The following is a 25,295-nucleotide window of genomic DNA, read 5'->3' as shown; positions in this document are numbered from 1 at the left end:
GACAGAATATGACCACTTAACAAAGACACACCTGTGATCAAGCATTGAGGATCACAGAAACTAAACTTTAGATGATAAATGTGATTTAAAACAACAAAAAGACACATGAAGTTCAGTATTCAGAAAAGGAAAGACAATAAAAACAACTTAGACAACTAGAAAGCTTTTAAGCAAATACACTATAGATAAAAAATGAAGTTTACAATATGTACCATAACATTTTAAGGCTTAAACATATGTGTAATTTGATATAAAGAAGGAAAATAAAATAAATCACCACACAGACGCCTCTTGAGCAAATCCATTTTGTTTTATTAAGGTTTTTTTTTTCAATTCATAACAGTAAGAGTCAATTCTAACAATAATAAATGTGCATAAAACAAGTCTTTTAGAATGCAGCACAATATCTTACAGCAACTATAAGCAAAGGGCAGGTGTAAGATTCCATGGAGGGCGTTAAGCATCCAAGCAAGTGCTTTCAGCAGGCAGGACCACCTGTGGTTTCACCGACCAGCTTTTAGGCATTGTGTTTAGTGAAGGAAAGTGATGCTTTGGTTTAATAGCTCTTGTGCAGCAACCTCGAATGAGTAAAACGCTGACCTCAGCGGAGGATTTGACAGTTACATTCATTTTGTTTTGTTTTTTTCGTTGTGTGGTTGGTGTCCTTTCCCTGCTGAAGGCACGTTACAAATAACAAAGCAACTCTTGTGTTGTCGTGTGTTAAGTGGACGTCTTTTGCTAGCATCTAGAGTCGGTTTGAAGGCCTTTTTTTAATATAATTGTACTGTTCTTACGGGTATACTCGGATGGATTACCGGTGAACGCGCCTCAATTCAGGCTCAGATATCGATCGAGATACTTGATTTACACTATGCTGTGGCGATGATAGTTACGGTACTGTGAGAAATTAACTTATCTACGTACTTATTTATTATGAGAATTTTACTGTTAATTGTTATTCTTCATGCAGTTATTTATGTCCATCATATGACAAATAATGTGTTTTTGAAGGTGTATCTATTTGTTAAAAACAGAATCTCCCACTGTGGAAACCATAACGAGGCGGAGTGTAGCCTATACTGCCAATTCAGACTCTCGGTACGTGTCGGTATGTGCAGGCAACGCGGAGCTTTATTTATTTTGAATTTTTTTTTCTGAACGTGATGACCGGAAATGATAATAAAAGAGCTGTGCCATATTTCTGCAAGCATCATTTGTTAGCTGGACTATTATACTAGTTCTTAAATTATCCTAAGAAAATTTCTCATAGTTATAGAATCTTTTATTATTCAAAATAAGATCTCAATATTATACATGTTCCTTTTCTTTTCTTTATATTGACTATGTACAGAAGTGCAAAAAGTCAACCTTCGTCCCTTAAGTTATGGCTCTCTCTCATTTGCAGCTCGAGGCCCGACCTCGTGACCTCCCTCTTTAGTTTCTCATCTTTAAATATTCAGAAATCTCTGATGCTGCTCGGTTTGGCCTGGCATTTAGGGATGTTTTTTTTTTTTTTAAATATTAACAGACGATTTTTCAATTCTGAAATGCATACAGTAGAAAATAACTTCTTTTACTCTATCACGTACAATTGATACGTCATCCAGCTAATTGTAAGACGTGGTCTTGATTTGACACAAAATAAAGGGTTAAAATACCAACCTTACCAAAGCTACAAATAAACTCTTTCTTTGTCGTTTTTCACTCTCTTTTAAGACAAGATAAAACATTTTGTTCAACAAATTCAAAACCAAAATCCTTAGAGCTGAAATTTCAAAAATTCTACCATGAAAACTAACATGAAGAATTAAGAATACAACACTACTAGCTAAACATTATGAACTTAAAATGATGTAAAAGAAAGTGACAGTAAGAAAAACAATATTTCATTTCCTACTTTCTAAAACAGTTCTATGACAATATTGTCAAATACAAAACAACAAAAAAAAACACAAATCTTTATAGTATGCCAACAATAACATAATATATTTCTAACAAAGGCTTTGAAACAGAGTGAACGTTAAGTGTAACATGATTAATAAACACGTAAAATAAGAGTGAAGAATAAAATCTCATCCGCTGTCATTTTTTCATTTGTGATTGAGAGAATGTTTGTGTGGGTTCAAACACTGAAATATAAGGCTTTAGTGAGGAAACGGAGATGGCGTGCATCCTTTCAAGTCTGTGCACCTAAACCAGGCTGAAATCCAGACTCAAGAAAACGTCAATTTCCAGCCAGATGAGCCGAGAAACTCGCGTTCATTAGTTTAATCTTGAGTCTGGTTGTGGCGCAAAAACCCTTGTTTCCTGGTTTACAAGCAGCCTTGTACGTAAAAATGAAGCTATACAAATTCACCTTCCGTAATCAGTATACCTAGTCAAAACACATTTAAATAAAAAAAAAAGAGAGAGAAAAAAAGACTTTGGCACAACTTAATGTTAAAAACGTCTCATTATATATTCTCCATTCCTCTTTTCCGCCGTACAGCGGCAAAACGACGTTGTTTAGAAGTCATGAACTATTCAAAAACAAATGGAAATCGACACAAATGAGAACTGAAGACAAACCCTGAACCAACACTAACCTCATCTTTCCGTGTACCTAGTCTCGAACCCACAATCTGTAACGAAATACTCAAGCAGTGCTTTTCCAGCATGAATTTTAGAGTCCTCACAAAGACTGGAACGCAAGCGCTCTTGGCGACGACCTCCTAAAGACAAGCGGTGACTCTCGATACCTTCTCCGTTCCATCGCGACATTCTCTCGATCAAGGCAATTTAAAGAAACAGGGCATTAGGAACAAGGCAACCCTGTTCTCATAGGAGTCAAAAAGGCTTCTGAGTTCTACAAGGCCAAATGGATGATCGACAAATAAAAATGGCACGTTTCATAAAAAACCCACACTTGTGAAATTATGTATAAAAACAAGCGCTGTAAAAAACATTAATCTCTGGTAAACATAATAACACTGTTGATATAACACTCTAGATCTGTGTCTGGTATTCAGCCGGTGGTTATGGTACATAAAGCTTGCAAGAATGTGCTTTTGAAAGGTCTCAGGCGATCAGTTTCTACCCAAAACATTCATCTGTCAATCTCAACTCTCGCTTACAATCTAGTTTGACTAGAAGCCAGAACTAAAGATACAGAAAACTACATACATTTAATTATTTTGCTGGAGGTTTTTGTGCCATATCGACTTTTGATTCGCTTTTCAATTCAAGGTGCACCTTTTATAACTTTGTAAACCATCAGACAAATTTCGAGGAAAGATAATCAAGGTGTGAATCACAAAAAAATATCTCTTGGTCTACTAACATGCCAAAACGGTGTTAGGTCAGACATGAAAATAACTTTCCCTACTAATCCGGCTTGAGAGTAAAAATGCCGTCCTGTCTGACATAATGATGTAGTTCACTCAAATTCTACATATTATGTGGAAGGACACTCAGTTTCACCCTAGTAAAACTCTACCATCATGTATGACCAAATTCTAATCTTCATAGTATATTCTATCCGCCGGTGATCTTGATGTTAAAATTTTGAATTCTGTTTGTTTGCCTTTTTGTCCAGGACAACAGCACATTCCTTTGATCTGAGGAAAAGTAAAAAAAGTTTAGATTTATAACACGAGAATGAGCAATAATGCAATTGTTTGACAACCATCTTATATGACCATTCTGTCATTATTTAAATTATTTAGAATTTTGAAGAAGTTCTTTCCATACAATGACAGTTAAAGAGGCCATATTATTTACAAAGTTTTGATTTTGTTTTTGGGGTCTACTAGAATAAGATTTCATGCTTGAATGTTCAAAAAACACATGATTTTCCACGTTTTATCTTACTGCAGCACCTCTCTTCCCAGTCTGTCAGTAACGCTCCGTTTAGTTCCTGTCTCTATGAAGCCCCTCGTTCCGAAAAGCGCAATGAGCTCTGATTGGTTGTCTGGATCAGTGTGTTATGATTGGTCAACCGTTTCAAGTATGTTAGGGAAATGTCACGTCCCTTACCATAACCACAAGTTTCAACACACTACTAACGCAACTCAACCAGTCCTTTTCACATGCTCTTGGGGGGAATTTTTTAAATGAGGAATATTGTGACGTGTTCATTCCCGGAAGAAAACTCAAGACTACAATGGAGGTGTTTCAGGGAGTTCAGAAACAGTGCTTAGTGATATAGAGAATTTCTCCCTTTGGGGTGACTTTGTGCTTTGTAACTTTGCAGACCGTTTTCAAGCTCAAACAGCAACATTACACACTAAATAAAGTTGATAATGTAAAAAAAAAAAAAAAAAATACATAAAAGGGCCTCTTAAAAAAAAAACATAAAAGTAATTCATGTGACTTAATCATTGTATTCCAAGTGTTCTGAAGTCTTGTGCAATGTGCCTGAAACTTGCACAATAGGTGCCATATACTTTTGGAGATTGACAAATATGGTCACTACAAACTCTAGTTGTATGGAAAGGAACTTCTTCAGTATTTTCCTTTTGAGTTCTAATCAAATAAAACATTACTTAAATTGTTTAGAATTGTGTTGTAAAGTTCGAAAGTTCTGGACATAAGTGATTACAAGGAACTGTAGTTGTATGGTAAATAACTTCTTCAGATTTTTCCTTTTATATTCTATGGAAGAAAAAAAAACCCATATGGGTTTGAAATGACATGAGGGTAAATGAGAGTAAGTAATGACCAAAATTGGGTGAGCTTTTGCTTCAAATCAACCATTTCAATTTCTAAGGCAGGTAAGGCACAAATCCAGCAGTTTCTGCAAACAATAAAAAACAGAAGAGCAATGTGCGACCACTCACTGTTGAGGACTGGAACTACATCTGCGTCAAGTACTTGTGACTAGTCAGATGCTCTGCAGATATTATTGGAATCTGAAGATGAACAGAGGAATGCATTAAACCATTCAGTGTGACCTTTATATTATTTTAATTGACAAAAAAATCATTTCAAAGACTAAAATATTCTCCCTCACCCTCACTCCCTCCCCATGACAGTTAAGAAGAGAATAAGTCAAACACAACACAAATTAAGAAATGCCATTAAAGAAAACGATGAACCATTGCTTATTAGTTGAAATCTTTCTCGTGTGAGGCAGGGAGAAGTCAGTTCCCATGCACATTCCATTTATCCAACTTGTTGACCTTCACTGTTATTTCAATAATTTAAGGTATTGAAGGTATATAAGGTATATTTGAAATAGTCTCTAATAATGTTTCAAACTAAGAAGAACCTTGGCCATATTTGTAAATCATATCATTTAGAACAGACTATTATGTCATGGCGGCCTGCAACGCTGCTTTGTATTGATCGTATGAGCAGAATTTAAGCTAGTGGAAACTCTTTTCTGTATAATGATCAGCAAAACAACAAAATTAAAGCAGGAAACAATGAACTTATTTATCCTTCACAGCCGGCAAAGATGTACCCGAAGCAAAACACTAAGAAAAACTACCTCACAATATACATACCAATTGCATGTATTCGTTGGTAGTCAGCTTTGATAGAGAAGAGTCCTCAAAATAAAAAAGGACAAAAACAAACAATATTAAAATGCTATTCATAACCGTCAAATATAATATGAAATGATACTATCTGTGCTTTAATGGAAATTTCTATTCTTATTTGAGCTTCAATTACATTTAACACAATTTTCACAGCGCTCAGGCAATTTCAGACTACTTTTTTTTTACAGTAGTTTGTGTGTAAACACTGTACAGAAGGTACTTCAAACAACTCAATTTACAAGTGCACAAATGTTTTTTAGTACATTCTCTTGGTTTTCCCTCAGTCAGTGTCTGCAGTGAGAAAAATACAGGTAAAATAAACAAATTTCATTGTGAATCTGTTGTTTGAAGCACCATAAAAAGTTTATCAAAAACTTGTGTAGGCCAACAAGGGGGAGAGATCACTTTGAAAGGACCCCCATCCCTCAGACCGAAAGACAAAGATAGAGAGAGTGTGTATATGTGTGCGTGAGTGGTTGAGAGAGAAAAAGCCATAAAAGAGCGAACCTGATTGGCTGATGCAGATGCGAAGGGAACACTTGTGGCAGATGAGGTTGCTGCGGACACAGCGGCCGGGGAAGCGCCGTGCATCATGGGAACTTTTCAGAGGGAAAATGGTATAAGCACACATACGGGGAGTGTGGCCAACAGGTGCACAAACATGATGAGTGAGTGGACACAAAGGGGTATGGAAAGAAAAGTGAGCATTGAAGGTGATATCAGCAAACGGCAAACCAAAAGTGGTGGCAAGAGAGATTGTTCTAAAGAAGACATAAGGGCAGGTAAAGTGTCATATGAGCCAACACATCAAGAGCTACAAGAAGAAGGAAACAAAGTCATTGCATCTCATAAACTTTGCATTTAGGTTTCAGCTTCCATCTACTATAGTACGTTAACATTGAAACCTTGTCATGTTTTTTGTTACTTGAACATCATGCTCAACACTGATTATCTAAGTGCAGTGAAAAATACTATCAACTACAAAGTGTTCAATTAAATGTGAGGAGTTAAAAGGATAGTTCACCTAAAAATGAGTCTTCTGGCATTATTTATTCACCCCCAATTCATTCCAAACCAATATGCTGTTCTTGTTTTTTTGTTGTTGTGTGGAATACCTGAAGAGAAACTTTGCCATCCGGTGGAATTGTGGCGGGTTGTTATTCTTTAAAGTGCCAGTATAATGCTATTTTACAGGTACCTAATTTTGTTTTGGAGGTCTCCTACAACATGTTAAATGCATCCAAGGTAAAAAAAAATACAAATACAATTAAATACAAATTGATAAAATAAACATCATAATAAACATTGCACAAACTCCTCCTCTCCTTTTCCTAACTCTGCTCTGATTGGTCAGATGGGCCAGTCTGTTGTGATTGGTCTACCGCTTACAGTGTGTGTCGGAAGCAAAACACACTATTACCATATCTGAATTTCAACTCCGGAGGCTTCCTCAGCACTTGTATACACAAATAGTAACAATGGCATGAGTTTTACAGTATTAATTCGAGCTCGGGTCCTCATCTGTTGGAAGAGCAAGTGGATTCGCAGCACAGATAACAGCATTTTCTCGACCGCCAATGAAGACCATGGGCTGGCATTATGCAAATTTATTATAAACCTAAGCCCTATTTGGACGGGATTAGTTTTACAAGGTAAGATGGAGTTATGTTATTTTACTAAAGGACGTCCGTAACATTAATGGCTAATTCGCACGGGATAAGAAGTAGGACGGGTAACTTGATTTACACACCACTGTCACCTCCCTGTCGTCATGTGCGTATTATGTTGCTACCTGATATCACATGTGCAAACACACACATATATATATATATCCTATATATAACATTTAGGTCTGGTCGAACGACTTATCAATTAAATGAATTAAATTCTGATTGGATTACGGTATGTTGGTAATAGGCACTTAGCTAAAGCTAAAAGAAGTTTCGTGGCTTTCGACCTTCTTTTTGATATAAATGGTATGTGGAAAACACTTGAGTTTTGCCACAGAATTGTCCCACCGTCTTGAACGCAACTGAATGTCTTTTCAAGCGCCTCCATACTTGAAAAACATACTTTGATAAATCCATACTTTGTTGTGCACTTTGATGTTTAAAACTTTGCAGACCTTTTCTATTCACAAACAGCTGTATTACACACCGCATGAAAGGTGATATTCGAAAGAGCATAATAGGGGCACTTATTATCACTCAAATTTCATTCTTCATTCCGCACAGTTGAACATGCATGGTGAGATTATTCAAAATTTCTCCTTTTGTCTTCCATGAGGGTGAATGAATAATGAAAGAAATTTCTGTTTTAGGTGAATTACCTATTATCAAAAAAGCCACCAAAACCCACAAAACAATGCACAAATTGCTAGAATTGCAACTCACAGTACAAGAAAAAATATTTGTGTATATTTAAAGTCAACATGAAACCAAAATGATAAAAACCTATTTACTTTCTTAATATGCATGATGCATATTTTCAAGATTATTTTTCAGCCTCCCCCTCCAATTCCCTATTCTAATGTCGAAAAAGCCACTTTTCACAATCGCATGCAATTCCTGATGGATAAAATCAATTTCTGCTACTATCTTCTTGAATATTCCGTTTCACTTGGAAATATGTCATATTATGGAAGTAAAATATGTTGCAAATGGCGTTTCATGTTGACTTTTACTTCAAATCACAGATATATAAATGCTTCATATGTGAAGCGCTAACAAAGATGCCCAGTTATCAATGCCAGTTTGTCGGCCATGTGGATTTTGAGGGCGTTACAACAACTAAGAGGACGAAGTCTAGAAACCTACCCACGCTTGCTGCAGGGGTCATGCACAATATTGAGCCTGCCCATCATGCATTGCAACAGGAAGTGGATTGGAAAGGGAGAAGAATCACAACAGCCCATCACAAGGTTGGTTAGAGTGAAGAAATCATATTTAAAGGAAGACAATAATCATTACAGTGATGCCCATAAGAGACCGATTAGTTGACAAAACCATGAACTCAGGAAGGGAGAATGTGTATTTGTGAACTCACAGAAACATGTGTATTTGTGGCAATCATCATAGCAGACATTAGTGTGACTGAGGGGCATTCCAGGCTACTAGCAACTGTATTTCGCAGTGAAACCCATGAGCCCAACTACAAGTATGTACCAGAGTAGTAATATGATACAATGATGAGGTGATACAGAGAAACTGACAGACAGTATGGTATAATTTATTGTAATAATACAAATATTATAATGAAGTTTGAATATTTTGTATATATTTGTATACACTCTGTGTATACAAATGTCTACATTATTTCACCTTTGTCGCCTTTTCACCTTTGTTGCCATTGGCTTGGCTTGCTTAGTTGGGGACATTAAATTTAACATTTAATATAATATTCAACAATAATATTGATCTGCCTGTATTGTCACTATTATACAAGAACTGAACTGAGCTGGACGATGACATCACGGTTTACTCCAGTGCAGCTATATATAAGTTAACTAAATGAACAACTTTTAAAACAAAAATGAAACGTCACTGAACTTACTTAAGCTGGACTGTGACGCTATTTTCTTCTGGAAACAAACTTTGTTGCATTATTTTCCTGTTATCTCTGTAAAGCTGTTATGAAATAATCTGTATTGTAAAAAGCCCTATATAAATAAATGTGACTTGACTCAACACTATTGTATATATTGATATTGTATGCATTATTTTTATTGTATTTTTGTTTTGTTTTTATTGTTTTTGTTTTAAATAAAATATATAATGTATATTATATATTATATTATTACTATACTTATAAATATTACAAATATATTAATAAATATATAATACATATAATAAAAATTATATATAAAGAAATATTTATTCTATTTATATAATCATAATTTCTTTATTTAATGAAATTATACTATAATTATACTATATATACTTTGTTGTTTACTATATTATAGTTATATTATTATAGTAAATGTTATATTACATTAGAATATTGTCATAAGTATTTATGACATAAATATGACAGTATTTACTATACATTTATATTATTAATGATCAAATATTGATTATATTTTGCTGTAGTATGTTACTAAATAAAATGGAAATATTCTATGTTAGTATTTACACAAGAGTGCAAGAAATTTCCCTGATAGTCACACATTGTTTATGGCTGTGGGAACCCTGTCTCTGTATATATATATCATGTTCAGTAACTATAACTTTATATATATATATATATATATGTATATATACATATATATATATATATATATATATATATATATATATATATATATATATATATATATATATATATATATATATATATAAAAAGTTATCCCCATGTCTTTGTGCATCCCTCATGGTTTAGTAAGGTCAAAGGTGAGGTCAAGGGGTGGTCAGGGGTGACAGGAAGTCCTACCTGACGGAATAAAGGCTTGCTGCTGAAACTGCATGTTGGCCAAAGCCTGCTGGTACTGGAGCATGCCAGTACTGAACATGCCCGCGGCACCGTTGGCTTTCTCAAGCGCAGGCCGCTTTGGTAAAGGTGGCATGACACTGTGAGGAATTCCCTGCTCCGATAAGACCACAGGGAAGGGGGAGTGGAGGAAAAGGGGAACAGGTTGGGACGTGTAGAAGAGAGTAAAAACAGGAAAGGAACAAGAAAAAGACAGAATTATCATCAGAGGGCAAACACATCACTGGGCTTGATTCTGACAAACAAGCAAGCAAGCGGCAGCTAATACATTTCTACGGCACAAGCAAAAGCCAAAGAGCCAGTTTATCTCGCTATTACTTAAATTAGCACTGAGCATCTGTGATATACATTATTAGTTTTACATCAGGAGAATATCAATTCATTAACACTACAACATCCATACGGCTAACTCAATGCAAATGAAGCAAGCGTAGCATTACTCAAATGTTTTGCAGACAAAAGTGACGACAAAAAACTCATTAAAAGAAACGGAAAAAAAAGAAGAAAAAAAAGACAAAATAAACTGCACTGCTCACTCCATGATAAGGGTGAGAAGGAGACTAGATCTTTTCTGTTGCTTTGGTGGTGTAGCTTTAGTATTCTTCTGCTGCTACCCCTCCCAAAGACACATGCAATATACAGAGATACTAAACATGCACCCTATCAAGACACTCAGCTTAAATGCTGTATAGACATATAGAAGCCATGTGACTAGAGTTTAGAACATCTGGCCCTGTCCTCACGCCCTGGAATAACACATGTGTGATGATCTGATTGCGGCAGACTTGCATATCTTGTTTCTGGTTAAAGCCGAGCATATGCTCACCGCAGTCAGTTGATCACACGACATGGTAACATAGAACACAACAGAGGCATTAAATAAACACATAGCAAAAGGACTATGCTTGCAAATTATCTTTCCTTTTTCTGGTTAAGACACTACATTAAAGCAACATGCCAAGCAAAAAGGTGAAAGGTCATAGTACCAGGTCAAAGGTGGCTTCGAGGGGTCGCTTCAGTGATTTGACAGCCGACTGAGTCTTAATTAGCAGGCAGCGAGCACATGATGGCAATGGGCCAATGGGGTTCAAGCGCATTAACATAAACAGCAAGCAGAGGTGCATCATGGGGGCAGCAGTGCATTTTGGGTAGGTGAGAAAAAAACAAATAAAAACAAATCATTGGAATGCAGTATACAGGGGGATATCAGGACTAAGGCATGCAGAAATACAGTCCATTCTGTTTTAGGAAACTCTGTACTGAGATTAAGATTAACAAGTACATCAATTATCGTAACATTTACAGGGTTTCATTTGACACTAAACAGTTGTGCAATACGTCAACAGTGGATAACATTGAGCTGGATTGCAAACATACAATTTAATGCGCAGAAATGATTACATAAAAATAATTATGACACTGCTCTCTGCTCGACAGGATGTTGAAATTACGTATTTATGCAGTTTAAATGGGAATGGCAATGACTTGAGGTATAGAGCTCTGTCAAAAATATAATGCATAAGACACATTCCTAAAAATGCTCATAAATTCTTATTTAAAGACTCCTGATTTTTTTTAAATGAATACTTTACAGAGTGTCAATGTTAACCCGAGATCTGCATCTGAGAAAGTGTTGACTGTATATACAGTATGATGAATGGGATACAGTAAGTGTGCTGTACAGTAGAGAGCGTGCTCACCATGGCAGCGGCGGCCGTGGCCTGATTGACCTGGTGTTGGGCTGCTTTGATCTTGGCCTGCAGATGTGCAGGAGGGTGGAAGTATTTGCACTTGTCTCTGGAGCAGCGGCCCTTTATGTAATCCATACACACCGTCACCGTGTTGTCACTGGGGTCGATCATTGTGCTGTCGGAAGGGTGGGCAAACCTGCAGTCCGTCTCCCCACGAGAGCAGTTGCCACGCTGGTATTCACGACACACCTGAGAATACACACAAACATGATGCATTCACCGTTTGCATATTGAGAGATCTCATATTTTGTGTTAGTGTAAAAAAGGTTTGCGTAAATGTGCACTAATAAAGTTTCATTAATAAAGAAACCCTGTAATCTTACATTTAATTTAATGATGTTCAACATGGAATGCTACTATTGAAATAAAATAGTATGCATACAGTGTGCGCGTAATTTGGGAACTTTCCGTATGTGTGGTATACTTGGATGGCAAAGTACATTGTACAGAATATCGTATCCCACAATGAAATACTATTTTATTTTATATCCCTTCCTGTTCTTATTATTTGCCAAAAGTTAAGACATTTTCTATAAAAGTGTATTAAATTGCAATATGGCTAAAATGTGTAGTATACAACCAGAGTACACGGCATGGAATGCTTATGTCTTTTAATATAATATAATAAATTATATGAATAATGATATTAAAAACATTTAACCCACATTTTATACCAACATGAATCTACCTTATTGATTCATAGGCAAACCACGTTTTTATGAATACATTATAATACACTATATAATTCATTTTAATATATTATATATTGAAAAACATTTAATATTAATAAAAATATTAAAAACATACAACCTTCCATTTCTATAGTTATGATGGAATATCAGCCTTAATTTGAACTGCAATCCTCTTTTAATTTGATTCCTTGATTAATTGCATTAAAATGAAAAAAAAAATACCGTTATTTATTCCCAATAAATGTGGCAGTGTAGCATACTATAGCTTAAAGGCAGGGTAAGTGATTTGCTCCAGAAACATTTTTTATGATGCTGGTTGAAAGTCTCTTCACATCCTGATAGCAATCGCTAAGTTAAGTGGTCTAAATGTATTTATATGTATATATATATCGTCTGTGGAAGGCATAGAACCATAAAATATTCGTCCAATAACTGCATTCAGTCCTACCTGCCTGTCAACGTATGCAAATTCATACATCGGCGTACGATGTTCGCGCAGACATATTACGTCATCACGTGTTTCATGCTATGCAGAGTTAGACAGACGTCAGTCACTGAGCACCACAACCGAAACAGCGGCACCTTTTACAGTTCCTCCTGAACCAAAACAATAAGCTTATACTGCGTTCACTTTCGTAACTTGAATACGTTTCAATGGTAACACTATCAATGCCGAAATGATCTGAAGTAATCAGGTGGGACAGGTCAGTACTCTTTAATTTTATGTTCATTATTATTGAAATGTTATGTGCTTTGAGACATGAGGTAGTTAAATGGTGTCTCTCCTGATGCTTTGCTCCCTGCAGTACAAGTTCATGTGTTTTGAAGGAGGCGTGGCTTTGGAGACGCTGCCTACTGTTTTGTATGTATGCACTAGCAATAGTGAGCTAGCTTTGAAAGCATAAGATCACACCCTCTCTTCACCCACTCTTTTGAAGAGAGGTTGTGACCTTATGCTTTCAAAGCTAGCTCACTATTGCTAGCCTCTCTGAAAACTGCCTACCATACATTTAAAACATTTACTGGTGCATACTTCATACTGTTATGTATATGTTGCACATATATGTTTTCTGAAAACAAAACAGTAGGAAGTATAGTACTGTGTAGTACACTATATACTGTGTAGAATGTAGTGTGCAGAATGTATTTATTGGATTAAGAACATAGCCGATATTAGAACACTGTCTCAGATGGGGAAATGTGTTTTTTCATCCAGTGGTCAGAAGGGGGCAGCAGCTCCATTATTTCTTAAAAACTACCCATTGTGGCTGTAACCTACTGCATGCATACAGAGTATATACCAGGGGTATCCAATCCTGCTACAGGAGGGCCACTTTCCTACAGAGTTTATCTCCAACACACCTATCTGGACGTTTTTAGTGATCCTGAAGAGCTTGATTAGCTGGTTCAGGTGTGTTTAATTAGGGCTAGAAATAAACTCAGCTGGAAGGTGGCCCTCCAGAAGCAGGATTGGACACCTATGGGGCAGGTTTGCATAAACATAGGCATTATATTAAAGACCCCCTGTAAGTCAATAATTGTATCCCTTAAAACTCATCTTTGATCACCTGAATCCCCTGATCAACACTCATCTTTTTTTCCCTGAAAAACGTTTTCCTTTAAGACTGTGTCTTGAGAACAAGAAGTTAGGGGTAATCATTCTTACTTTTTGGTTTCAAATTAGACCAATCTATGTTTTTATGTGACTGACTTAAAAAAAGATATGACCAGTCTTAAAGTCCCCGTAAAGGCAATTCTAAAAAAAAATTCTAAACACATTATAAATGTTAGAAATGTATTGCTAAAACATATTACAAAGACTGTGAACTGTGAAGTACTGAATTGTGGAGTTAGACCGTTAAACAGTTTTTTCTGACAGTTGAGTGTGGCGACGGCAGCTTTCCCGCGAGTGGGCGTGGTTTCAGCGCAGCCAGTGAACGCGCCCCGAGCGTTTGAGAGCAGAGGGTACTGCTCATTTTTTCAAGATTTTGATAGCTTATTTTATGTACTTGCCAGCTTTTTCATCATTCAAATTTGGTTAGGTGGCTAATAGCACATTTTTCGGTGGTGTGACAAACTCACAACACATACTTAATTTTGACTTTACAGGGACTTTAAAGAAAAAAAAAGTTGACTAACTTGAATAGTCTTAGCAGTTTATGCAACCGGCCACTGGTGTATGTGTGAAAGAAAAATCTATAGATTTGCTGTATGACAGTGTGCTCTGATGTCATGGCTCCCTGATGACTTCATACCTCCAGACGGTCTGTTCTGAGGAGTTTCTGGGCAGCCACAGCTGAAGCAGCAGCGGCTGCAGCGTTGGCAGCGGACGGCATGGATGCCACTCCAGGGTTGCCCGCCATCAGCACCTGTGTGTTTGGCATGATCTCTGCCGACATCAGCCCAGGTGACACAGGGCCCAGGTACGGATTGAACGCAGCCGCGGCAGCCGCTGCCGCAGCTGCACTGGCGTTGGTTGCAAGGCTTGGCGCGACCGAAAACATAGGCTGAAACAGACAATAAATAACAACAAATGAAACTTTATGTGACTTGTGTAAATAATGCAATCAAGAGTCAAAAAATAATGATTAGTTGACTATTATCCATGGTTACATAAAAGGACTGTTGCAGTACAGGGTTTAGTGGTATTATTTATATATTTTTTTTTTTACCATATTCATATTATCATCATGACATTGTCCAAAAAAGCATATTTTTTTTTGTTATTTTTTTTTGTTAATCATTTAAGACACAAGTACATTTTAATATAATACATATGATATAATATAAAATAAATGATTATAATTTATTACATTAATAAATTATAATACATTATATTAATAATAATATTAAAAAAACATATTACCCATATATTATACTACAGTATTGTCAGGAATGGTTGTTGTAGTAACACGCACGACGAAAGGAGTAGAGAACAAAAACAGTCTTTTATAAAGCCTGTTTTTCAGGCAAACTCGGGTAGATGGGAACAGGGAAAAAAGAACCAAAACACACTATACATGTGACAAATTTAATATAAGTCATTATAATTTATTATATTAATATAATAAATTATTAAGAATATTTAAAAAACACATATTTCACATGATAAATGAACTTAATTAATACAATATAATTCATTGCAATTTATTATATAAATGCATTATATTAATAACAAAAATATAAAAAACACATACTACCCATATTTTATACCAATATTTTACACCTTATTGTATTTAATAAATGTAATCAATTAAAATATTAAATATCTTGGCAAGTTACATATGTAATGGACCTTTCTTAAGGCTGTTCACACCAAGTACGATAACTATAAGGATAATGATAAAGATATCATTCTGAATATCATAGAATAGCAGAGACTACACCATAACTTTAACGATAACAGTACAAAGAAATTATGTCATTGGAATCACTTTCAAAATAATTTTTTTCCAGCTGAGGAAAGACAATGACAGCCAATCAGAATCCATCCTTTAAAATCCTTTCTAGCTTTAAAGTTTAAAGCTCGAGAATTTAAAGTGGCAGATGACAAAACCACAGCTTGCTCTTAGAATAAACAGAATGATATTGTCTGCGGATGTGGACGATAATATAGTTATCATTATAGTTATCGTTCCTGGTGTGAATGGGCCTTTATACTCCAAAAGCCAAAGGTCTCTACTTTTTGGGGCCATTATATATATATTATCATATATATATATATATATATATATATATATATATATATATATATATATATATATATGATAATACAAATCATGCTTATTTACAAAAAATGCTTATGTGTGGGTAATCACTCTTGCTTTTTTAAGGGGGTAGGTTAAAAGAATGGAGCCTCACCATTGGCTGAAGCTGACTTCCAGGCATGATGGCATTGGCTAGCTGCATCTGCTGGGCGAGCATTGCCATGTTCTTCTGCTGGATCAGATTGTTACGGCCGTTTATCTCCAGCTGAGTCTTCAGGTGAGGAGGAGGGTGCAGGTACTTACAGTTCTCTCTGGAACAACGACCCTACGAGAGGAAGAACGTGAGGAGAAAAATATTAAACCTTGTGTTTTATTGAGTCTTTGTGGGTTCAATTGTAGGTTATCTTTGTACCTGTAAAAAAATAGTAATTCATTTGTAATTGTATAAAAACAAAACAAAAAAAACAACAACAAAAAACAAAGTTAAATTTAAACCGGAATTAAAATTCAAACATAAAAAAATGACAAATTCATAAATAAATATTCTGTCATCATTTAATAACCTTAATTTCCCCCAAATCAACATTATAATATTATTTGTTAATTATTATTATTATTAAGCAGAATGAAATGAACAAAAAATGAGAAAACGATGACAGAATATACATTTTGTGGGTGAACTAACTTTTCAACATCTTATTTTCCTCTATCTTCCTCAAATATGTTCTTCTGACCCACTAAGCAGATATTATTGAAGCTTTATTCCTCTTTACAGCAAAGTGGACAAATGTGAAGTGTCATTTTAAAAGTATCCAGTAACAGATCAAAAGAAACAACTAACAAGGGCATAAATAAATCAAATACATTAATAGAATATAATTAATTTATTATATTAATAATATTTTTTTTATATTAATATATTGTTAATATAATAAATTAATTATATTCTATTAATGTATTTATGATTTAAAACCACATAAATACCATATATATATATGCTTTTATTAATAATATATTAGTATAAAAAATTTATTCATAATATTATATATATATATATATATATATATATATATATATATATATATATATATATAATCATGCTTATGCTTAGTTACAAAAATGTAATCAAGGGTTTATACCAATGGGGCAAATTTGCATCTGAAAATTCATTGCATTAACACTAGACAGTAAATGGCATGCGACTCGCATCTCCTGTTCTGGTTCACTCTGTTTGGGTTAGTATAAGGAACACCCTGTTCCCATTCCAGCTGACAGTATTGAGTGCATGGGAAAGCCCTGTGCTCTAATGCATCTGAATGTAACTTTGCGGCTGCTTTCAGCCCATGTGGAATCGGCCCTGACATAATGTCACTCAATTGATCAGTGGAGTATTGATTAACTAGCCACATCAGTGCGAGAGAAATTCATCTGATGAGTTTATGGATCTACAGTAACCCCATGTGACCTGAGAGGATGAGTGTCTGTCTCTGGGCTGCGTTGGTGAGAGCATGTCCAGTGCATACGGTCATTATCCTTCTCTTACGCTGACGCTGTCATCATGTCTGTCTGCTGTGACCAAAATAAAGCCCTTTTGCCAATAATCTGTAGTTAAAAGTTAAATTATCTCAGCAACCAGCACTTAAACAGAGTGTTATGCAGTTGTGTACTATGCAGACCAGTGGCTGGATCCTATCTGGATGACCACACAGAGCTAAAACCTTTCTGGAAATGGAATTTACTTCTCCTCAAAAGTCACAATAAAACAAAAATATGCATTACCACTCAAAAGTTTGGGGTCGATCAGATTTTATCACGTTTTTGAAAGTCTCTCATGCTCATCAAGGCTGTAGTTATTTGATTCAAAATACATTAAACAGTGATGAAATAATGCACACACACACACACACACACACACACACACACACACACACACACACACACACACACACACACACACACACACACACACACACACACACACACACACACACACACAGTATACATATATAACGGGCATCTTTCATTTAACCCTTCCCATTCCAACACAAACTGAATAGGCAGATTTGAAGGGTTTATTTCCACAAAAAGATTGAGATGTTTATTGTCAAATAATGATTTCCTAAAATAACATTACAACTGATGACTTTCTATTTAAAAAAAAAGTTTTACACTATAATTTAAAAGCCACTGTCCAGCAGAACTGAGCACCAACCCTAATTAAACACACCTGAACCAGCCAATCAAGACCTTCAGACTCATGCCGCTTTCCCGGCAACCTGTAACCCGTGTTTTTCCAACCTTATACCCGTGAAAGTGCACTGGAACGGCAGTCAAACCCCTGACTTCCCACCCGTGAACTCGTACTAGATCGATGTAGTCCCAGTTACGAGCTCTGACGTCACATAGCCCGCGAAACCATACAAAACAACAATGGCAGCCCCTAAGGATGTAGTGTTTCTGCAGGCGGTACACGGTGAGAATATACTTTAGGACAATATAACGTTGCAATCAAATTAATAATAATATAATAATAATAATACACACACGATTATGTATTCTGAAACAATAAGTATGTATATTGCGCTCAGGTAGTTTGGAGTGACTAGCCTGGAACGCTACAAAATCGTGAGTCGTGGTTTGAAGTCGTGATTTACGTGCTCAAAAACCTGCCTGGAACGCAGCATTAGTAAGTAGAAAGTTCCAGGAAAGTGTGTTGGAGCACAACTCTGCAGGACGTTTGCCCGTCAGGAGCAGGATTGGACAGCCCTGAGCTAGATCAAGTCCATAGTATGCAGGAGACATGTTATACAAACATTGTGGACGAGAGGTCAGGTCAGTTAATTCGAGGGAAAAATAGCAGGGAGTCAGATGTCCCCCACAGAATCACACACACAAACACCCCCCTAAATGTTAAGCCCTCTCTGGGTTTGTTTTCCTCCACTATCATACGTTGACAGGCATGATCGATTCATCCTGGTCACTGATGATGTCACAAGCGAAGATCTCCACAGGCTGCAAATACTATAAATGAGGTTTTTCCTAACACAAGTAAACTAGAAAATTTTCTATAACAAGCCTTGATTCGATAATCACATTTACACAACAACACAACACATTAGCAGTTTGGTAACGTATTGACTCCAAAACAACGTCAGAGGGTTAACAATTATAGCCTAAGACCGTTGGTAATAGATGGAAATAATTCAGATTGAATTCTCTTTCTAGAACTGGTCAGCAATACACCAGAATTAGAGGCTAAAGCAAATAGCAGAACATTCTAGAACTGTGAAGTAAGTTTGCTCTCCTATCTATGCAGTATGTAATAAATAAATAGTGAGCTGGCCAATCAAAGAGTGTCTGGCTGGTGTTCTGTGAGCTGAAGTTTCTACCATCTGTTTAAGACATTAGAAAAGCTGGCCTCTGTGAAACGACACTGAGCTATGTGAGGATGAACACTCAAATATATCTTTCTCAAAACTATCTGACTTTATTTACTGCATTTCTGCAAATTTGATTTATGCAACTCAAGTGAAACTGACAAAGTATCTCGTACTCAAAAATTTGAGTTTCACAATTCAATTGACCTTTGCTAAACTTTGCTACAAATTGTTGCTGTCTTCCATATTATTATTATTATTTAAATCCTTTTCAATGTAAGTTTCTATGTGTTTGGATCATTTAAAATAGAATTTTGTAGAAAATATTTTAAAAAAGGCAAAACAGTGATAAGCCATAGTTTTTAATCAAATATACTGCATTTTACACTTTTAAAAGGAAAATTGCAGATTAAAATTATTAAAATTGCAGATTCAGCCTATTGAGTTTTTTTTACTTTAATAATTAAAAAATATTGTTGGTTATTATATTATTACAATTCAATATAATAATTATACTATATTTTATTATATTATTTTACTCAATAAGTAATTTTTTATTAAATTATTTATTCAATTATTCCAATTTATTTGCCACAAATTCAGACAATGATCCACAAACCAACTTCTCCATGTTATAAATATCTTTTTTTCATGTAAAATAGTAAAAATATCCCTGCATATATGGACATTATTATTCCCAGACATGGAGACGCTGACACGTCATATTTGTCAGTACAATCAATAATGTGAGGAAAGTCAGATTCAACTATGAATGTAAGCAATGAAAGTGGTTATTGGATCACAATGTGTGTGTATGTGTGTGTGTGTGTGTGTGTTTTAAGCGGGTTCGTGCATGTAAAAGGGTGTGCGAGTGGGGTGAGAACATTCTGTGAAAGGTGTGACACAGCCCTACTGAGCATGTGCGAGAAATGTACTGTACTCTTACTGACCTGACGAAAGGACGAGAAAAAAATGAGACAGCATGGTGGAAAGGAAAGAATGAGGTTGAAGAATAAAAGAAAAAGTGTTTATGGGAGGTGGGTGAAATAGGGCGAGCCGTGCGAGTCGAGTTGCATTAACCCCATCTAACCCCATCGCTCGCCACCACCTGTTCTCTTCTGCAGTACAGCAGCATAGGGGCTCAGGTCACATGACTGACACATGCAAGGACATGCTGCGCATTCACTGCTTTTCTGATATATTGTGCTGTTTTAAAAATGATTAATATAATTGAAAAGTCATTCAGTGGGAGAAAATGAGTTCTGTAGTGAGTTATGGAGTTCTTAACCAAACCTTAAGTCAACCTAGAATTGTAGATTTTTTTCTCTCAAAAATAACTCTTTCTTTTGTAGTTGCAAACACTGAATCAATCATTTTTGTTCCTTTTTTCGGTTCACAGTACTTTATGAATGATGATAAGTGTATTAAAAGTACCCATGTTAGAAATAAAACACAAGTGGACCCCAAAAGTAGTTGGAAACTAAATAAGAATATGAATATTTAATGCAATATAATGCGATATAAGAAAGAATGAAGATAATGAATATATTGACAAAATATACTTTTAACAAAGTATAATTTTTTGAAGACACATATTTTTTTAATATTGTTCAATTATTCTGGCCTTGTTTGTATATATGCAAATTAAAAAATGTAAAAAATAAAATTCCACTATAAATAATAGGTAACACTTCATAATAAGGTTTGATTTGTTAACATTATTTAACTATATCAGTTAACATGAACTAACGATAAACAATACTTCTACTGCATTTATTAATCTTAGTAAATGTTACTTTCTACCTTTACTAATGCATTCAAATCAAAGTTGTATCTTTTAACATTAATTAATTCACTGTTAACTAATATGAACAATGAACAACTGTATTTTTATCAACAAAGGTTAATAAAAGCTGTGTGTTAACAGATGAGACCTAATTGTAAAGTGTTACCCATAACTATACTTCCATTTTGAGTGAATATAACTCTGTCTGGCAAGTTCATGAAGCACCTATCATAAGTGCTAATAAAACATTTTTAGTTTTTTTTTTGCATGTGTTGTTGGTAGTTTTTTTTTCACAGGAGTGAAAAACTTTCAATTGTGCACTGCAGGAAATGCATTTGAAACAGGATCCTCAGACAGTGCATTTTAGACAGCGCTGTCAGTGAAATCAGAGAGGCTAGAGAGAAAGTCATTCCTGACCGCCACTCGGCCACCCAACAGCTGAGAGAGAGAGAGAGAGAGGATACACTCTTTCCAGCACTGGTATGGCAGGTCGTTAAGGTCACTGCTTGCATATGGCAACATATAAACACTGTTCCAAAAAATAGAGGGTACGTGCATCACCTTAGTTGAGGATGAAGATGAAGAGATTGCAAAACTAATCCATATGAATTGAGCGGTTTAATCCAAAATTTCTGAAGGGACACGATCGATTTAATTTAGGCTTTTATTCACAAATAAACATTCATCGACTCACACATCAGTTATGATAAACAGAAGCTCAAGAATGTTTGATTGACGTGCGAGAACCAATGAGGTTCATTCTCGTGTTACGCAGCACGTTTGAGCTTCCGCAAGAACCAATGAGGTTCATTCTCGTGTTACGCAGGACATTTGAGCTTCAGCAAGAACCAATGAGGTTCATTCTCGTGTTACGCAGCACGTTTGAGCTTCCGCAAGAACCAATGAGGTTCATTCGCGTGTTACGCAGCACGTTTGAGCTTCCGCAAGAACCAATGAGGTTCATTCTCGTGTTACGCAGCACGTTTGAGCTTCCGCAAGAACCAATGAGGTTCATTCTCGTGTTACGCAGCACGTTTGAGCTTCCGCAAGAACCAATGAGGTTCGTTCTCGTGTTACGCAGCACGTTTGAGCTTCCGCAAGAACCAATGAGGTTCATTCTCGTGTTACGCAGCACGTTTGAGCTTCAGCAAGAACCAATGAGGTTCATTCTCGTGTTACGCAGCACGTTTGAGCTTCAGCAAGAACCAATGAGGTTCATTCTCGTGTTACGCAGCACGTTTGAGCTTCCGCAAGAACCAATGAGGTTCTGTTTATGTTCACTGATCTATGTTTATAATGAATAAAAGCCTAAATTAAATCTTTCAGAGTCTTTTCAGAAAATTTTCGACTTAACTGCTCAATTCAAATGGATTAGTTTTACAATCAAACCTGAAGTGTCTAAAAACAAGGAAAAAAAAATTAAAGGGATAGTTCACCCAAAAATGAAAGTTCTGTCATCACCCTCAAGTTGTTCCAAACCTGTATGAGTTTATTTCTTCAGTTGAACACAAAAGATGATATTTTTATCATTAAGTAAATGATAACAGATTTTATTTTTGGGTGAACTATCCCTTTAAGAAATTAATTCCTTATTTTGTATTTCACTGTAACTATTGTTTTATGTCAAAAAGGCTTCTTGCATCAAAAATTATGTAGTTCTTCTTAGTGATTTAGTTTTACGTGACCATTTCCACCCTCTCTGACCCTTTAAATTAAACAAACAACAAGAAGTGTCCTCTCTTCCTCGTTAATTTGCTGACGTTCCCTTTTACAGCTGGACTGAAAAAAATCAACTCAGCCCATCTCAAGTTTCAGAAAGTTTAGCTGGGATAAGATAGAAATCTAGAATTCTAAAGGCATATGTTCTGATTTAATCATCTGCCAATAGTCTCTATACCATGATATTAAATTAGTTAAGCTTGAAGTTGACAGAATTATTATTTTCTTGTTATATTGCATTGCTCAATTGCAGGATTAACATGATAAACAGCTTACAGTCACAGGGAATCAAATAATGTTCCAATGTATAAATGCAGTGTCACTGCTATGTGGATAAAATTATTAGCACAGATTAAATAATGGTGTGTGTGTGTGATTTTAAGGGGATAGAGGAAGGTTTCATCCTTGTGTATAGTGTCAGCCACTGCTGTCCCTCAGCAACAGAGTCTCTTTGTGCTCGTGCTGACTTACAGTTTTCTGTCGGACATGTTTTACAATGTGTGCGCGTGTCAGAGCTCAATAGCGATTTATTTTCCCTTCATTCTGTGCGCGTATTTTACTGAAATAAGTCCCGCTCTTCCTTTTCACCAATGAAGTGAATTCATTCTTATAGAAACTATTTTCGAACACATATGAAAAAAACATGCTTTGGTAAATCATTATTATGATGACATAAAAAGTCAAAATGATGAGACACTAAGTCATAAGATATAATGTTGATATTGACAAGACAAAATGATGCCAAAAAGTCAAAATTATGAGATTCAAATATAAGACAAAAAGTCAAAATTATAAGATACTACGACATAATTACGATATAAGTCATAATGATGTAGTCGAAATTGACAAAAACTATTGAGACAAAAAGTCCAAACTATGAGATAAAGTCAATTGTAATAAAAATATGACAAAAAGTCAAAATTATGAGATACTGTTATAATTACGATATAATTCATAATGTGTATATATATACATAAGTCATATAAGTCATGAATTTCAACTTTTTATCTCATAACCGTTTTTGTCATAATTTACCAAAGCACTTTATTTTTCTTATGTGGCAGAAATCTATGCAATTACTATTGCTCATATTTAGGGCTAGTGATTTAAACATACCCCTGTTTAATTTAACTTATTTTGTTTCACCTTGGTGTGAAACTAAATCATTTTGTGCCAAGGATATGAATGATACCTCAAATCATGTGGCTTTTGAAGAGAAATGTGCTATTGTTTTTCTAAGCAACCGGCCGGTTAAGATAAGTGGACAGTTTTTACTTTGTAACAACTCAGAACACCTTAGCAACACCATGGCAACCACCCACAACAGTGTTGATAGTTTTAGACCATATTGTTTAGAAAATTGTATATATATTTTTTCTGAGCACTGTCCAGCTCCCGCTCCATCTCTGATCAGTTTTGTGACAGCCCGGGAAAGAAAGAGAGAGAGAGAGAGAGAGAGAGAGAGAGAGAGGGATTCAGATCTTGGTCATCTGTGCCAACTCTTTTCTCGTTAACAGTTTTCTTTGCCTCTTTATTTTTTTACTTACACATATCTCACGCGACCACACGCCTGGCTCATCTGGAGCGAAAGAGTAGGGGGTCAAAGGTCACGGAGCTGTCTGCCGTAATTAACGTCATTCAGATATGTTTACTTTCATACACAGATGTTGCGGACTTTTCTATTGAGACAATGATATTTTCTATCCCTTAAACCTAATACCAAGCGTTTCACACAAAAGTACGTTTACATTTTCAGTAAGACATGAAGATCATTGGCTGGTCCCTCATGTAGGCAACCGGCACGCACATACACATTTAACTCTCTGTATGATTACCTTATCAGCTTGAGATTACGTGGATCTCAGTAACAGGATTAACAGTGTTCACAGCGGCTTAAGGGGCGCTACAGACGATTAGCAGCAATGTGAGCTGTCCAGTGTGACAAAGGATTAGGATTATAATCGTGGGATTATCCGTATAGTCTCCGCGGGATTATCCGTTCCTCCCACCTTTACCCTCAAAGTCGGAGTGATCTCTTTCAGGTCCTGTGCAGGGCTTCTCAAATGCAGCTTTGGTCTGGGAGTCATGTTGGTACTGGAGGACATGCGTATTAGTTTTAAAAACTTTAAAAATGAATTGGCCCCTGAAAGAGTTAGATAGACAGCTTAACAGGAACACCCTAACCCTGTCTATGTGTGTGTGTGTGTGTGTGTGTGTGTGTGTGTGTGTGTGTGTGTGTGTGTGTGTGTGTGTGTG

General features: G+C 35.8%; 1 protein-coding gene across 50 annotated transcripts in view; it reads right to left on the bottom strand.

Moving 5' to 3' along the window:
* Positions 1-291: 291 nt before the first annotated feature.
* The window catches only part of mbnl1 (muscleblind-like splicing regulator 1), a 79,579-nt gene continuing 54,575 nt past the window's right edge, over positions 292-25,295 (bottom strand). For 6 of the 50 annotated variants that reach the window (XM_077222051.1, XM_077222052.1, XM_077222050.1 and 3 more), the window contains 9 exons: positions 16,312-16,482; positions 14,706-14,957; positions 11,708-11,947; positions 10,994-11,047; positions 9,951-10,101; positions 6,030-6,121; positions 5,487-5,531; positions 4,818-4,889; positions 292-3,596 (listed from right to left, as the gene is read on the bottom strand). In XM_077222051.1, the coding sequence (XP_077078166.1) occupies positions 4,833-4,889; positions 5,487-5,531; positions 6,030-6,121; positions 9,951-10,101; positions 10,994-11,047; positions 11,708-11,947; positions 14,706-14,957; positions 16,312-16,482 (1,062 nt within the window). In that variant the 3' untranslated portion in view covers positions 292-3,596; positions 4,818-4,832. Of the gene's footprint in view, positions 3,597-4,817; positions 4,890-5,486; positions 5,538-6,029; positions 6,122-8,338; positions 8,375-9,950; positions 10,102-10,993; positions 11,048-11,707; positions 11,948-14,705; positions 14,958-16,311; positions 16,483-25,295 lie in introns of all 50 variants that reach the window. The other 44 variants (XM_077222062.1, XM_077222059.1, XM_077222060.1 and 41 more) reach the window with 13 other exon arrangements.

Source organism: Siphateles boraxobius, unplaced genomic scaffold (genome assembly GCF_051911475.1).
Source record: "Siphateles boraxobius isolate OS27281-9 unplaced genomic scaffold, OSU_SipBor_1 86, whole genome shotgun sequence".
Taxonomy (NCBI): domain Eukaryota; kingdom Metazoa; phylum Chordata; class Actinopteri; order Cypriniformes; family Leuciscidae; genus Siphateles; species Siphateles boraxobius.
Note: the sequence above shows the minus strand (reverse complement) of the source record. Positions and strands in the feature narration are given on the sequence as shown.